The following is a 16,609-nucleotide window of genomic DNA, read 5'->3' as shown; positions in this document are numbered from 1 at the left end:
GGGAAGATGATTCTTTGTTTAGAGTATTTTGATGTGTGCCAGAGGAAATGTTGTTGCCTTTGTCCCATCATCTTACTTGGGGTCTTGATCCCTAAGGAAGGGGATTTAGTATAGGTCAAGAATTTCCTGCAAGGCACAAACTGCACATCTTTTGCTGTAGTGTTTGCTCTTTACTTGGGCAGAAATAGATAATGAAGAGACTAAGTTGATCACTCTGTTTAATTACCCTTAGTTTACTGGTTATGGTCTGAACATTATATGGGGATTAAATTTATGCTTTCCTTTTTTTTTTTTTTAAATTCATGCTTTCCTAAAAAACAATAATTCATGAATAGGCAGTTTTTTGTTAGCAATAAGATGGAAAACTCTAAATTCAATTTATCCAGCTCAGAAACAAAATCCAGAATGTTTTTAACCTTATCAAGTTAAAAAGTGCTTCAAGACCCCAAAGTGTCTGGAATAGTCAGTCTTTGTATCTGTGGGTACCACATCTGTGGATTCAACCAACCAGGGCTAGGAAATATTTAGGAAAAAAACTGTGTGGACCAGGTGCAGACCTTCTGTCATTATTCTCTGAATAGCACAGTATAAAAACTCTTTGCATAACATTTACATTGTATCAGGCCCATTAAGGGAGGATGTACACAACTTACATCCAAAAAAATGCACCATTTTAAAAAGTGACTTTAAAACTTGAGTATCCTTGGCTTTTGTCAGCAGGGAGGTAATCCTGAATCCAATCCCCTATGGATACTGCAGGATGACTGTATACCCACTACCAATTTGGTGACTATACTTATCTCACATTAAGGACCCACTGTGTCCCAGGCATCGTTTTAAGTGCTGCAAGTAGACTTGTATGGTAAGACCTTGCTCTTATGGAGGTATGTTCTGATGGGACAGACAGTTGTTTCTTTCCACTTGTGGAGTTAGAGTACGTGGGGCTATAGGGATAAAGTGATGACATGGGTGCTTCTTCACATAGGTTGGTTAGAAACAGCCCCAAATCTCCCTGTGCCCTGCCGACTCTCCCTAATGCCATCCCCTAATTTCTCTAAATTTCAAGATTGTTTGGACTTCAGAACTTTACAGTTGACATTTCCCGTCTGGGTGCCCTTCTTCTGCCTCTCAACTCCTCTTCCCTCCATTACTTCTGTCCTTCAGATCTCTGCCTCATACCACTTCCTCTGCAAAACCTTGCCTTGCCTGCACAAGCTGTGGTCAGGTTCCTTCTCAATCACAGCTCTGAGGTTCATTGTACTGAGCAGAGTAGCGATGACATGTGTAATGGATAGTTTAATGTGTTTGTCCCCTCCAGACTATAAACTCCACTAGAGCAGATCATTTGTGTACTGTTGGAACCTTAGAATCTTGTAGTTTGCATAGTAGGTATCTCTCAAATGACTGTGGACTGTAGGAATGATAACTGAATATTCTGGTGTAGTGAAGTTGAACACGGAAGATCCCTGTGCATCTACTTAGAAAACACTGCTTTATCTGATAGGCCATATATGTAGTCCTGGGAAACTTTCTATAAAGCAAGATCAGTTAACATAACTTGGTTTCATTGGGTTGCAAATATGAAGTGACTTATAATGGCACTTACCTCACTTCAACAATTTCACTACTGTTGGAAAAGTGTGCTGATTAAACTACAATTTAAAATCAAGAATTTTTTTATTTGTAAAAGATCAAGTCATAAATAGGCAGAATCAACCCATGCTTTTATTTTCATTGCATATAAAAATTTCATATGAAGGTATTGATTGATGTACAGTACTATACCCATGGGCTGTAAGAGAGGCTAAGAAACCACTAAAAGAATCAATCATTGTAATGCTCACACACAATTTACCACTCTGAAACATGTCCAAAGAAAATTTAAAAACAACTAAAATCAGTAAGGATGTATTTTGTAGTTATAGTGTCCCCTTTGTACTATTTAAAACAAAAGTAATCAAATTCCTTTGGGCCAGGGCTGCTAAAATCTACAGTTTGTGTCACAAAATAAAATAAAATAAAGTTGGAGGCTCATTTTTCCTAGAAAAAGAATCTTTCACCAGTAAGTCACACGTTCAAGGGCTGGGCAGACAGCAGCAGAAGGTTTCCACACTACCCACTAGGAATTCTAACTTTCAGGAGCCACTGTGCAAAGTTAAAAATTCTAAACAGATACCAATTTTGCAAAAATTTTATAGAGAATAATGAATCCTTTATGCTATGTGAATTGGCGTCATATACAACTTGGTATTTAAAAGAAACTTGGTTTGTTTTACTTGAAATTCCAGGGTTTAAAAAAATGGTATTTTCTAGATTATGTATTTCCTAACCTGAGAGGAAGCTGATGAACAGATGACTAACCAAGATGTGACCTATGGCTCCGATTTCAAATCAAGTTGTTCACCTTCAAGTTGATTTTCCTATGAAAGCCAAAAAAAAGGCTTTCTGTACTCGCTGGACAAGAATGTATTTCCCCAGCAGTGTCTGAAATTAAAATCAATCTAATGTAAACTGAGCAGCTCCCGACCAACAGCTGGCTAATAAATCTTCACACACGCAGTGGTGCTCCGTCGCAAGAAGTCTGTTAAGTCTGTATCTCAGAAGGATCACAGACTCTTCCAGAGGTTGTCTGTGGTTTGTCAAATCCAGCTATTGCCAGAAATTTAATTCATTGAAAGCTTGGATATATACTGCCCAGCCCTAGCTCTACCTTTATTTTGAAATGCAGCAAAACAGAAGAAAATATTGGTTAAAGTTAAGGCACAGCCCTGGGACCAAAGACCTGCAGCTATGTTATTTAAATTTATATATCTTTATGTATTTTATAGTTTTCTTGACTCTTCCATAAACAAGCTCTAAGGTGACGAGACTATATTACAGGAGAAAAGAAAAATGTACAAGGAGTATGTATACACACCATTCATTCTCTCACCAAGAGTTTCCAAATATGTCAACACCATCCCATCATGAGACGATGTTTTAATAAGAACGGATAATTTACAATTAACATTACAGTATGTACATTGCAATAAATACATGGTTGTAAACAGACAAACAAGACTGTATTACAGGTAAGGTCATTTGGTGAGAAAAAAATGCATGGCACAAAAAATAAATAATGCATTCAAAAATTATAAAGCTTTCTGTAAAATCCATTTCAAGTTTTTTTCTTTCCTTGTTTGCAATTTGTTCTGTTATTTTCTTGAGTTTTAACTGATGCAAAAGAGAACAAAACTAAAACAGCACTGTTGTGTTCGGTAACTTGCAAGCTGAAATGTACTGGTATTCTACAAACTTGGACATTTTTCCCCATGCAGTACCCAGATATTGCATCTTCTTATGGCATTTAAATGTAAAGCCACTTGTGTAAGGAGATTCTTTTTAAAGCAGTGTGTAATTTCTGAAGCACATTTTGGTGAGTGAGAACATGGGGGAAGGAGAGAAGGGGACAAAAGAGAAGGGAGAGGGTAAAGAGATTGTATAGTGCATTAGTTCCCAATTCTTGGGTATTATGTCTTTTCTACAATTTGATTGTCCATCAGCGAGTATCTTTACAACACGGTACCCTTAAAAACCAACAAACTGGAAAAGTCTGTTTTAGTGCAGTTACAAACCCTTTTGTGTCAAGATCTGTTTATGACATATTGCTGCTTTTATTATGGAAGATCCAGGCACTCTGTGGGGGAAATACCATCTGTAGCGGTGGAAAAGAGTGAGAATAATTTGGAAAGAGGCATAACCCCTCAACTCTTTGCTTTTTTCCTTCTAGACTTCCCTCAGGGACAGATACAATTAAAATAAAAATGAATTCCCAAATGTTCTTGGGAAATCACTTGGTCAAACATAGGTTTGTAGTTTACTCTGTTGGGTTTCTACAAGGGAAAAAGAGTGGAAACCCAACCCAGTAATTAGTTAATTCCTATTCTGTCCTATGTAAACAATAAAAAAACTCAGGTAATTTTTCTACTAAAGGTGCAACGCATCAAGTGACTCTTAGGAGGGTAGAGTAGGACTACCTCCAGCTTCGGTCATGTCCCTGACCGACGACTTAGTTACCTGCCCCCAGAAGGCTCCACGAGAAGTTCAAAATACAAATTTGTTCAGGGTTGCCAATTTTTAAAAAAACGTTTTATTTACCTTCAGTTTAGTCGGGTCTCCCTTCTGTCTCTAACTCAATTCTTAGCTACTAATGCAAAAAACAGTTATGTGGGTTCCAAATTACTCACAGAAAAGGCAAACCCTTTATTAAGAACTGACGTGGAAAGAAAGTCCACATGAAACAGGCCATGGTACCAACTGCTATCAGCAGATAAACACTGGGAATTAATCTCTAAAACTGCAATACAGTTCCTGGTGCTAATATTGGCTAGGATATTTTCTTGATTTCTAATTTTTTATTTAGGCAGAATATTTTTACTAATCCAATACTTTAGACATTACCAACCTACTGGTGCTAGTGGTCATTTCAACTGCTCCACTCTGTGTGTTTAAAGAAATAGTTCCCTCCTTCAAGACATGCTCCAGGTCAGGAAGTGATAACACAATTCCTACAAGTGCATGGCTATCTATTAAAAGAGTAGCTGCTACACTTAAAAGCATTTGGGGATAGTCTTCATATAGTTCCTTACCCCATGATGAAACAATAGAAAAAAAATTGTACTGGTATTTGTTAAATATACTCTGCTAATGTTCTTAAACATTGCCTGGTTAACTGTTAACTTTTGTTTGTAAGCCCAGAGTTTTTAAAAGCTAGTCATGATGAACAACCTCAGGGTAGAAATACATCCTAACCCTAATTTTACTATCTGCTTCTTTTCATCAATTAGGATGGCAGAGATATATTTGATAAAACCTCACCTAACAAACATGGACAGAGATTCAAACACACATTAAATAAAGTAGCACAAGAGGAAAACGTTTTCCTTACTCTAACTGGCTGTAAAAAACAAAAACATGAAATGTGTGGGTTTCTGCAAGGACGTGCACTTGTGAAATGCAATCGACACAGTACAAAGTCATCAGGAGACACTAAGTAGGAAAATATCTAAAGAAGACTGACCATTTTAGCTACTGGGTATTTATATCTTTCATTTGCTTCAGAGAACACCAGCTGATATTTCTGTGAGGCTTAAGACACTGGACATGACACACATCAAAGTATTACAGAACAAATATTCACTTTACACACTGAAGAAAAATGTCAGTGGAGAGCAATTCTGCTGATTGGGAAAGGGTGAAATAAAAAAGCAAAGTAAATAAAGACTTATAAAAAGGGTTTCCAGCAACATAAAGTTGTTTTTCTGTTTTAAAATGTGGAAGTTATTGGTATATAAAACAATGAACCACTACAAATCAGTTAATTGCTATGAACTATAAGGTGCAAGTAAAATTCGTAAATTAGATTTATCCAGTGTAGCACAGATTTGTACTGAAAACTTGCAAGTTACTCCTTAGAAAAAAATAACCAGTGGCAGATGAAATTCTGAACATAGTTTTTTTTTTTAAATATAATACCTCAATACATTTAATAAAAGTAAGCTCTACAAAAAATCTTTTACATATCATACAAAATGTAGAGGTGAGTGCAGCTCTCTGAACTACACTATTCAGTCATGTATCAGGAAGACTTGAAATTAGAAAATTATGCAATTTCTGTGGCTCCTTCCTCTCCTGGGAACAGACTCATGCTGTATTCTGTTCCTGACACGTTTGCTATTATCCATGAAGCTCACTTCTATGTAATGCTTTCTTTCTCCAGAAAATATTGCAAGAAACTCTGAATCCAATCCATTCTGGGGCTGCCTGCTGAGCCACGCTCCCTTGAAAACGTTTTGGAGTTGATTTTATCTGCTTTGTCAGCTTGACCAAGCTGAAATGATGTTAAAATGCTGTTTGTGAAGACGTCCCCCTTGCTCTGATGACACAGAGGTGAAGAAACTGGATGCGATATTCCTGAGCGCCAGACTGAGTAGTCAAGGTCAGTTTTGTTCAACAAACGTCCTCGCAGATGATAGTGAGGTGTGACCATGGTTGTGGCATGTGACATGCACTTTGGAAACAATTTTTCTACTAAAAAAAAAAAAAAGATGTGACAGTCTTTGCACTGTTACGTGTCAGGAGAACAATCATCTACGACACAGACTTCGGGCTGACTTTCCTCTTCCCCCACTGCCTCCTCTTCCACCTGTTCATCAAGGGGAATTTCAGTAGACTCTGAGTCCTGAGTACACAGAGTCTTGGAGTCACTGCAGCTCGTGTCTTCCTCCACTTGACTGCCACTGTCCTTTTCGGTGTCTGACTCACCATCTTCCTCTAAAGTTAGTTCAAACTGGAATTTCTCAGTCTGGCCCTGCTGGCCCTCCTCTTGGTCATCAGGCGCAGGAGAGGGGCTCTGAGGGATTGTGCTTTGGTACCATTCGCGATTGTCCTCCAAAGTGTCCAAAATGTCTTGGGCATCAGGATGTACAAGGTCTGCCCAGGTCTCCCAGAGAGGATGAACGATATAGTCTATGAAGCCCACCTAGATTAAAAAGGAAATCCAGTGTGAAGAGAGCAACAGGACTGACAAAATGGGAAAGGGTAACCAGGCCATAGCCCACAGGTAGATACTGAACAAAGAACTACTGACCTTATCTAGGTAAAGTAATCACTACTTGAGGTAATAGATCACATCCAAGTGTTGTTACCAGTTGGGGAAGGTTAGCTTCTAGATTTCAAGAGTATATTTACATGGTAGGGCATCAAGCCTGGAGCTTATTTTAGAATATTTATAGTTTTCAGGTGAACCCAGATAACTGAAGTAAAGTAAGTCCCCATGAATACAATCATGATGAATGTAACACCACAGGAATGTATAAATTTAAGTCATAAGATTCAAAGTTTTTGGACTCTAAACACTATGTTTAGAGTGACCTTATTGTAATGAAGTAATTTTGCTATAGCATACTGTGAATGTGAGTACTGTATAAGCAGATGCTCCAGCTGTAGCTCTGTTTGCTTTGAAAGTGGTATGGACTAAGTCAATTACCTGGGATTTTTCCACAGACGCATTGTGCTTGTCACACATGGGACTGATCTCCATGCCACGCTCCCTCTCTCGGTCTCCCTGGCGGAAGAACTCCTCCATGATCCGGTCTGTCCACTGGCGGTACAGCTGGAGAGGCTTTGTTGGGTTGCTCAGATCTGCACAATGCACCATATTCTGAAGGACCTAAAATAGATGTAGACATTCTCTATTCAGTACCTGCTTTTTTTTAAGCTAGAAATTCACATTGGATGACTGTGACACTTAAAAATACATGTAGTGTAAGATTTATTCCAAGTAGCTAAACCATGATGTGTCTGTGGTGTGGTTCACACTTGTATTAATAGTTCCAAATTATGCCACTTCTACTGCATCTAAGTATCATAAGAGAAACTGTTTAGGTACATGGTTGACTAAATTCAGAGCTGCTTAAGTGGCTGGTTTTCTGGGGTATTTTTTAAATATATATGCAAATGAAAAGACCAGTAACATTCTACCTTGTCAATTCATAGGAATAAGAATATGGGTAAAAATCTGCCTATAGTTACTAAAGGTGTAACAAGGGAGAATGGAAAAATACCTCTTATTAAAGCTGAACACACAGACATATGCATGTACATACATGCAGGACAAGAATACAATAATGATTTACCTGGATCCTATCAGAATAATTATCAAGAAGGAGAACCCCAGAACTCGTCACTTTCTTAGTTTCAACCATAGTTTTCAAGTCAGCTAGTAGATTCATGTGTTTCGACATATCTGTTGCAAGTACCTTAAAAGGCAAAGAATATTTTATTAAATAAAGCCCAAAGGAAAAAGGCAGAATTAGCACATGGAAATATTTTTTGCATACTATAAGGATTAGAAGTGTATGGAAATATTCACAGTGTATGAAAATCACTCCTCCTTGGGGCAGTCTTTTCCCACTAAGTTTTCTGGAACCCCAGAAAAGCATGCTTAACATCCAGGAACATCAGGAACTGACCACCTTTCATGGGGAGAAAGGGGCTGCTATCTGTGTGGCTAAGTCGAGGTTTAATTCATTCTTTGGACTACATAGTTAATAGACTATGATGAACTGACTCAAGATTGCTCACAAATCACTCAAACCATGTTTTGGTTAAGTTTTACGTGCAGGGTAGAGAATTCCTGCCTGTATTATGTACAAAGCTTAAGAGAATAATTTTTAATAACCAGAGATTTGCCTCAGAATCATTCTAAAATCAAGAACATTTTTAATACGATGAAAAAAAGTGGAAAAACTCATCTAAGCTGCAGCTCGTGTCTTGTGCTTTTTGCTTATTCATCTTTCTCTACCTCCCACCCGTCAAGAGGAACTCAAAGTAAAACCTGAATCATGATACTTAAATTCAAACTGCTAGAAGTAGAAAACTGATTACAGAACATCACCGGCTGTGTGGAACAGATTCTAGAACGGAAAGGGCAACAACAGGTTTGGAAATGCACTTCCTTTTACCTACCATTCATCTTATTCTACATTTTCTTAAAGCAACTTACACCATGGTAATTTTTTACCCTGTGGTTTTTGTTATAGTTACTTACAATGTCAATGACCATTTTCCTTAAAGACTGTCTTTGCTTTTTGGTCAAATTCTGGAAAATATCACAGTTTTCTTCCTGAAGCAATTTAAAGCCCACAGCCAAATGATGGTTCTCCAAGACAGAGGAGTCGTTGTACATCAAGGCAAGTTCAGAGTCTGAAAAAAAAAGACATACAAGATCACTAGGGGCTGGGGATTTAGCTCAGCGGCAAAAGCGCCTGCCTGGCAAGCGCAAGGTTGTGAGTTCGGTTCCCGGTACCGGAGGAAAAAAAAAAAAAATCACTAAACTGCTCAATTAGAAACACATTAATACTTTGGGCTTAGAATGCAATTTCCCTTAACTTTCTCTCACACCTTTACCACTGTACAACAGTATCTGGGACAGAATGGACTGGAAAATGTAAGAGCAGAATGAACACTGGAATCTTAGGAGTGGATTCCAGTGCTCCTGACACGCAGCAGGTCATGACACTCTGTGGGCCTTAGCTTCTACTGAGGTGAAAGACAAACCACATGGGTTTTACTTCTCAAGATCTGCCATTAAATGTCTGTCTTAGTAGACTATGGCAGTATTCTTAACATCTGCAGAAGATAAGGTCTTCTGTCCTGATAACTCTGGATTATCTACCCTGTAATTTATGTAGCCAAGGCTCAAGGGATGCAGAATTGTCTGTACCCAGAAAGGGTATGAGAATATGAAACACATGAACAATAGGTTTGTTTATGCTGCTCTATTTTCCTCTGCTGACTAACACTGAAAGTCTAGGCCTTATTCATTTTTTCCCATTTCCTTGCCCAAGTATCCTGGCAGTTCATCACATACATGTAAATTGCACTTCCCACCAGCTTGCCCATGGCTTTGCATAGAGACGCTGTACTAGCTGTCTACGTGCCCCAGGTGGAGACTGCACCACCCTCTCACACTGGACCTGTGTGGCAGGAAGAGATCCTGCCTCATCCCTAGTTCTGTCAATAGCGGATCCAGATTTAGAAAGCAGTCATTAGAAAAAACCTGACTCATGCTTTACTATTCCTACAGGGCACTGGAAAAACTAAAAGCACACATGCTTGGTCTTTTGACTAATTCACAGAACATATATTTGGAAGAAGTGCCCAATATCACTTCTTTAAAGGAGCACAGGAGAGGTATTTCTTTTATTATGGGTTTATTTAATTTGATCCTACTATGAAAATAATACATGTAGTAAGATCTTACGTAGTTTCAAATATTTTATTCTTAACATATTTTAAACATCCTTAGAAGCTTTTATATTTTACAGACTATTTAAAGACTTAACCAGATACTACCTTTTAAAAAACAAACCTGCTTTCTTCTAAGCAAAGTGTATTTCCCAAAGTTTTTCCCACTTGGAAGGTTTCCCTTCCTCACTGGCCTTGTAGGGATGTCCCAGAGAGGGGCAACGGTGCTGCAGTTGTCTGTATCTGGGTGGTGACTATATTGCACAGAACCGTCTATAAAGCAGGCCCTCTGAATGGTGGTTATAAGGAACTCTCTGTAAGACCACAGGTACAGGTAGGAGCAAGAAAGCAGTAAGTAGGAGTGGAGACCATAAGCACTTCGGCCACTTCATGTAAGTTACTTGTGCCTTCGGTGTCTGCTTGGGGACTACTATCCCATAGATAGCACTTCCATTTTGTGGGTCAGTAACAGTCGATTCTGGGCAGCACATGTTACATGGGAGGACCACGATTAAACATTCAGTGTAGTCTACTAAGGCCTAGGACAGACCAATGACTGTCTCAAAAGGAAAGCAGTTATCTTTGCATGACAGTAGGCATTACTGCAAAATCCTGAATGTGTGTGTGGCACGGTTCACCTCTATGGCCCTACCACAGGCTCTGAACTGCATCTCTATCTGCTCCTCACACTGAGCAAGACTGGATCTGCGGAATTATATGGCTCTGGTGGCAGAGCAGCCTGCATAGTAGCCTGGCCCTGTAGCAGAGCTTTCTCTGGTTCTGGGATCCATTCAAAATTAACAGCTTCTCAGGTAACTTGGTCAATGGGCCAGAGTGACACACCTGAATGAGGAAGACGCTGTCCCTGAAACCCAGGCCTACTAGTAAGTGTGCCTCTTTCTTGGTTGTGGAAGACAACACGCTACAACTTAAGCCTGCACTTTCGAAGCAATATAGCCATAGGCCCCACACCACTGGAATCTTAAAATTTTGCTAAGGTAGAAAGTCTCTGAATTTTAGCTGGATTTCCTTCCTACTCAAGTCTCACTTTAACAATAGATATTATAGGAAGCTGGGAGTTCACTTTGCATTGTAATCCAGCCAATCCCATGATGAAATTCTGCCTTTGATTTTCAGAAATTTTAGCCCTGCTGAGAAATAAGACTCTCTTTCTGAGCAGACGCAGAAGCACTTAGGCCACTTACACTATGCTTCCACTGGAAATTCCAATTCCTGAGCTCATTCTTGTATTTCCTCCTTGGCGCAGTAACACTAGGCATGAGCAATCAATGTCATCAGATTCCTGAGTTTTCTAAAAATACTGAAGGTTTCATAACCAGAATCAGTTACATCTTTGCATCTCATACCTGGTTAAGAATACTCAAAGCAGATATTTTGAGTCTCTCTAAAAATAGTTCACACTATGGACTATAAGTATTCTCTCTTCACTAATGAAAATAATAGTGTCTTCAGATCTAAAGAGATTACAAAGTTAATTCTGGAAACCCCAGAACAAATTCAGAAACTCATCCTTAAAATTCTGCTCCTTTACAACCAGTCTCAATACTAAAGTCTGTATTAGAATACTAATACCGTAGTGGTAAGATATATATTCATGTATATTTATTTCAGAAAGTGGCTCAGGTGATTATGGAGCACCAAGAAAACCAGATAGCTTGTACATTTTTACCAACAGTACACCCTTTCCTCACAGTCTGGCCAGCTTTGGGTTTTTAAATCAGGCTTTTTAAAAACAATTTTAAATTTGACTGGTAAAAAATTTTAATTTATTTTGCACAATTCTTTTGAAGTATCACATTACTTTCCCATTATTTAAAAGTAGCCTTTAGGATAACCAGTCTAAAGTAAAGTTATTTGAATGTACATAAATTATAACCCAGCCCACAATAGTACCAGGCTGAAGGCCTGAGAAAGAGAATGGGAGGGAGGGAGAGAGAAGGTCAATATTGTTTAAGTCCCAGTTCAAATCTGAAGGCACATGAGTCCTCAGTGTGTGTGTGTGTGTGTGAGAGAGCGGAAGACGGTTGCCCCAGCGCAAGCTGAGAGAGCAGATCTGTCTATTCTCTCAGGTACTCAATGGCTTGGATGGTAGCCATTCACATGGGCTCTTCCTCAGTTTGAGTCAAGTGCCAGTGTCTTCTGAAAGCATTCTCACAGACCAGCCCAGAATCATGTTTTACCAGCTTTCTGCACGGTTCTTGGCCCAGTCAAGCTGACAGGAAAAATTAACTATTATATCCTCTTAGACGGTGTAAGCCCTTGGAGATCTGATTTTTGTTTGAATATCACTCCATACACAAGGGCAAGTAGTGGCTACCTGGTAAACTCTTGTTGACTGGATTGCAATTTATATATATTAAAATAACTACTTTAGACTGGTTATTGCTATAGGCTACTTTTAAATAATGGGAAAGTAATGTGGTACTTCAGAAAGATTTCTGCCAAATAAATTCAAATTTATTTTACCAACAAATTTAAAATTGTTTCAAAAAGCCCAATAAAAACCCAGAGCTGGCAAGAGCGTGAGGAAAGGGTGTACTGTTGGTAAAAATGTGTATGCTTTCTGGTGGGTCAAAGAAGCAGTAGATATGTCTCAATACCTAAAATAAAAAATTTAACTCTAAGATTCAAGTTCAAAGCAACACAAATAGAAAAAATGAACAGCTGAATATTCATTAATAGGAATAAAGCTAATTGAACTAAACTATCCAAGCTAGGTTACTGAGCAAATAACAGCATAGAAAAGTTCTACATTATGAGTTTCTACATTTGTATCTGTGTGTAACACCTTGATCAAAGTATAAATGATGCTCAGTGGAATTGATACCTCTGAGGGAAGGATTTTGGATGATTTTTATTCTTTATTTTCCATATTGCTTCTATTTTAGAAAAAAAGTTACTGTCACAAAAGCTTAATTAAATATTAAAAACATTTTAAGCTTTCCTTTTATAGGAGGACAAATATTCTACGCTAAGAGAAACATAGGGTCAAATTACAAATTCACCACCCTACAACATGTAAATAAAAGTATAATCTATATAACCTCTGCTTATCTGCTCGACAAAACACATGTTTAGGAATAAATGAAATCCATACTCACTATATCATCTTTTGGAGATAAAATCGGTATTTGAGGTAAAATGATCATGAGCTTAGAAATCACACAGATACAGCTTTGAAACAGGCATACAACCTCTCCTCTTTGGGTCTTAACTATAAAATAAGAACAGTCCCCACCAAACTGTGATGAGGTTTATGTGACATTATTAACATAAAGGAAATGTGAGGGTCCCCTGATAACACTAGCAGGGTTTCTTCCACAAACTGCACTGGATAGAAGCACAATGACTGACTAGAAACATACTCGTAGCAGCCCTGAATCTAAGAGGGGAAAACAGAAGAGGACAAGGGGGTGTACTCGTAGAGGAACAACCTGTTCAAAAGACATGGCCTGCGGGTAAAAAATGATTGGGTCTTTATGTGCTGGTAAGAATTTCCACAGGGTGGAGTGGAGCCGATACCAAGAGTAAGTACGATATTCTCACTACGCCTATAGCTTTGCTAGGCTTAGAAAATGACAGCATACTACACGAGGTCTCTAAGTTGCAACAGAAATGAACAAAAGTTCTTGAAAAGGACTTCTCACCAAAACATCTATGAAATGGAGAGAGGAAGTGGTGATCCTAATTCTATATCCAGTTGCCATTGTGAAAAGATTAAAGCTGCTTGACTCACTCCTGTAATTCACTCGCTCTCTCTGTCTTTTCCTCCACAGCACCAGGCATCCTCTCACGCCGCATGCTCACTTGTTGAGCTCTGTCTTTTCTAGCAAACACAAACTCTTAGAAGCCAGGGCTCTGTCCTGTTCACCACGGGTTCCTAGTGCCTAGATCAGCATCTGACACTTAGGCTCTCAGGAAATGCTTGTTACATAAATGATATCTGCAGTTTTATCAACAGAATCACATTTGTTAAAAATGAATTTATTATTATTTTTAAAGTATTAGGTGTATACAGAGAAACAACTCTGTATAAATATATTTTAAAATGAGATGAGAAAAACCAAAAAGTGTGTATACTGAGAGCTAGATTCAGCTTTAACTTAATAGGATATAATACCTTTGTTTTTTGTATGCTTTGAATATTTGTATGCTTTGAATGCATGACTAACGAACTCTCTTCCACAAACTTAGGTATTTCTGCTATTAACAAAAATGATTCTCTTTCCAGTAAAATTTAATACTATATATATTCTGTATTTTCCAGTTTTTCTTCCAGAAAATACAGTAAAGCATGAAGTTAAATTTTTATGATAAACCCATTCTGACGTGTTACATTCAAAGTTTTATGATTCTGTTTACATTTTATAGATTTACTTGTGTGCATCGTCTTTTAACAAGGCAGGCAGCCTTCCACCCAGAATCTCAATGTCTCTATGTCCTGTTCATGTCCCTTCATACCCCTAACTCATTTAATAAGCTTAACTGGCTCTGCCGGGTAGAAAGGTTCTCTGCCTTCAGAATCCCCAGGATACTTACAATGAGTAAGTACAATTAATATCATTTGGCACCCAAAACTAACACACATGAAAGGATTAGTGAAACCTACGATCACAACCAAGAAACAAACTCGTATAACTGAAAGTAGAGAATTTTGTTGCAGTATTTTACAAAGCTATTTATCACAATTTATTTGAGGAATTCCTTTACTGCAACTGTGAAGATAAAAGTTACAACTTACTAGCTACTAGGAACTTCTGTGTTCTAGAAAAAAAAAAAATTCCAAAATGCTGGCTCACACGATTGTTAGTTAAAAGCTAACTAGAACAATAATTCTGATAATGTCCTGGAGCTCTGATCAACCCTATGATTTGCTGGGATATGTACTAAGTGACAATGTTCACTCATTCACTCAGGAATGACACAGCCTCCTCACACCCTATCGTCAAAAACATTTAAGAATCTGACCAGAGGTACACCATATCAGCTTTTCTGTACCACTGTGGTCCTGGAGGAGGGAGATCATCACAACACCACTAGGCAGCAAAGAACTTCCATAAGCAGAATGAATTACCCTGACACCAAGGCAGGTTACCAAAAGAAAATGACATCTCTGGCCACTGTCTTTGTGTTTATAATCATTTCTCAAATGTCTCTTTTACCAGTATCAGTACCTCTCAATTTTTTTATGTTTTCATTGGTACATATTTGCGGTACATATTTATATTCCTTGTGGGCAGTTGGTACATGTACACAGCACATCTTATTTCTTTTTATATCCCTCTACCCTTCCCTCACTGCCGTTCCCTCCATCTTTAGTAACTCTCAAATTTTAGAGGTATCAAATTTATCTGTGGACTAGGGCTGTGCTAGTTTAAATGATAGGCTCCATAGATGCCCTGATGCCCATCGGAATCCTCCAGGGGACAGCCTAAGCTCAACTGCCCTTGAGGGTTCATAAGAAAGAATAAAACTAGTCCTTATTATCCTTTAAAAATATATCACATTACTTAAAACAATGCCTTTACTGTTAGTTGTTTCAATTTTTCTCTAATGTTAAATTTAGTGCTATAATAAAGGAACACAGTACAGTACAGCGATGGTGAACCTTACAGAGCTTTCAATGATAATAAATAGCTGTGGCATGCGTGCCATAGGTTCCCTACAACTGGTATAGTATGCAACAGAATGCAAAAAACCACACCAATCTGAATGCTCAGTGTTTCTGATTAAAAGAAAAACGATTGTCTTTCTTAATATCAAACTTAAAACCAATTTTTATGTTTGTTAAAAATCTATAATATGAACATACCATAACATGAATAAGCATCAAAATACTTTATCAGGCCAGGCCATATAGAAAGCTGCAGCATACACTGTGCCACTGTACTGTATGACCTGCCTGCTTTTCTTAGAAAGGAGACAGCCAACCCCAGGCACTGACACAATGCAAACCCAGGAGGCAGCATCCAATGTGTATTAATACTTATTTATGTGTTTTGATAATCCTGAAAGTGCCCATTATGAGTTTTTCTAAGGTGGCTGGAACATGAAATATCCCATCTGATCTGCATAAACACGTTCCTAAACCACACTTCTACAATGCACTCAACTAATCATAGATCTCAGGAAACACTTGACTTTTCCAAGCCTCTTCTATATGGGTGAGTCCCTAAATTTCGTTGTTGTTATAGGGTAGAATGAAAGATATAAAAATAGATTTATACAATCTTAGAGATCTGAGTTAAATCTCTCAAAGCAAGGTTATAGTTAAATTCTCTCTTTAAATCTGGCTATGACAAAGTATGAAATATATGATAAATGAACAGCTATTACTATAGCTGGATTGCTGTAGAGCAAAAGAAAAATTTTCACAAATACAATGAAAAAAAAAAAAGATAGTCTTAACATGAAAAAACATTTTTAATAATTGAACTTGTCCCATATAAAAGTGAAGTTATCACAATAATGTACCATAATGGGAGAGGATTAAGTAGTGGTACACTGATGTCACCTCTCTGCTAACTTGAATTACCAGACAGAAGTTCTGAGACCCTAGAGCACTTCACAAAGGCTGCGGTCAGGCCTTGCCTATACATTCTCTGCAAAAGTTTGCTATATGTCCCAGACAACCATGCTGAAGTCTCCACCATTCCTCACATTTCCAAAATCACTGGTGATTTTTAGGTGAGAGATCACCAGTTAGGAAGAAAAAGAAAAAAAAATGATTAAAATATTAGGTTGAGGGGACTGGGGATTTAGCTCAGCGGCAAAAGCGCCTGCCTGGCAAGCGCAAGGT

The 16,609-nt window shown here is 38.1% G+C and overlaps 1 protein-coding gene across 9 annotated transcripts in view; it reads right to left on the bottom strand.

Moving 5' to 3' along the window:
• Nucleotides 1-1,703: 1,703 nt before the first annotated feature.
• Pde4d (phosphodiesterase 4D, cAMP-specific) overlaps nt 1,704-16,609 on the bottom strand; it is a 1,338,202-nt gene continuing 1,323,296 nt past the window's right edge. For all 9 annotated transcript variants that reach the window (XM_013518413.1, XM_005392663.2, XM_005392664.2 and 6 more), the window contains 4 exons: nt 8,591-8,745; nt 7,677-7,799; nt 7,028-7,210; nt 1,704-6,520 (listed from right to left, as the gene is read on the bottom strand). In XM_013518413.1, coding sequence (XP_013373867.1) covers nt 6,107-6,520; nt 7,028-7,210; nt 7,677-7,799; nt 8,591-8,745 — 875 coding nt within the window. In that variant the 3' untranslated portion in view covers nt 1,704-6,106. The remainder of the gene's footprint in view (nt 6,521-7,027; nt 7,211-7,676; nt 7,800-8,590; nt 8,746-16,609) is intronic.

Source organism: Chinchilla lanigera, unplaced genomic scaffold, assembly GCF_000276665.1.
Source record: "Chinchilla lanigera isolate Chin_1 unplaced genomic scaffold, ChiLan1.0 scaffold00045, whole genome shotgun sequence".
Lineage (NCBI taxonomy): Eukaryota > Metazoa > Chordata > Mammalia > Rodentia > Chinchillidae > Chinchilla > Chinchilla lanigera.
This window is presented reverse-complemented; position numbering and strand designations above follow the sequence as displayed.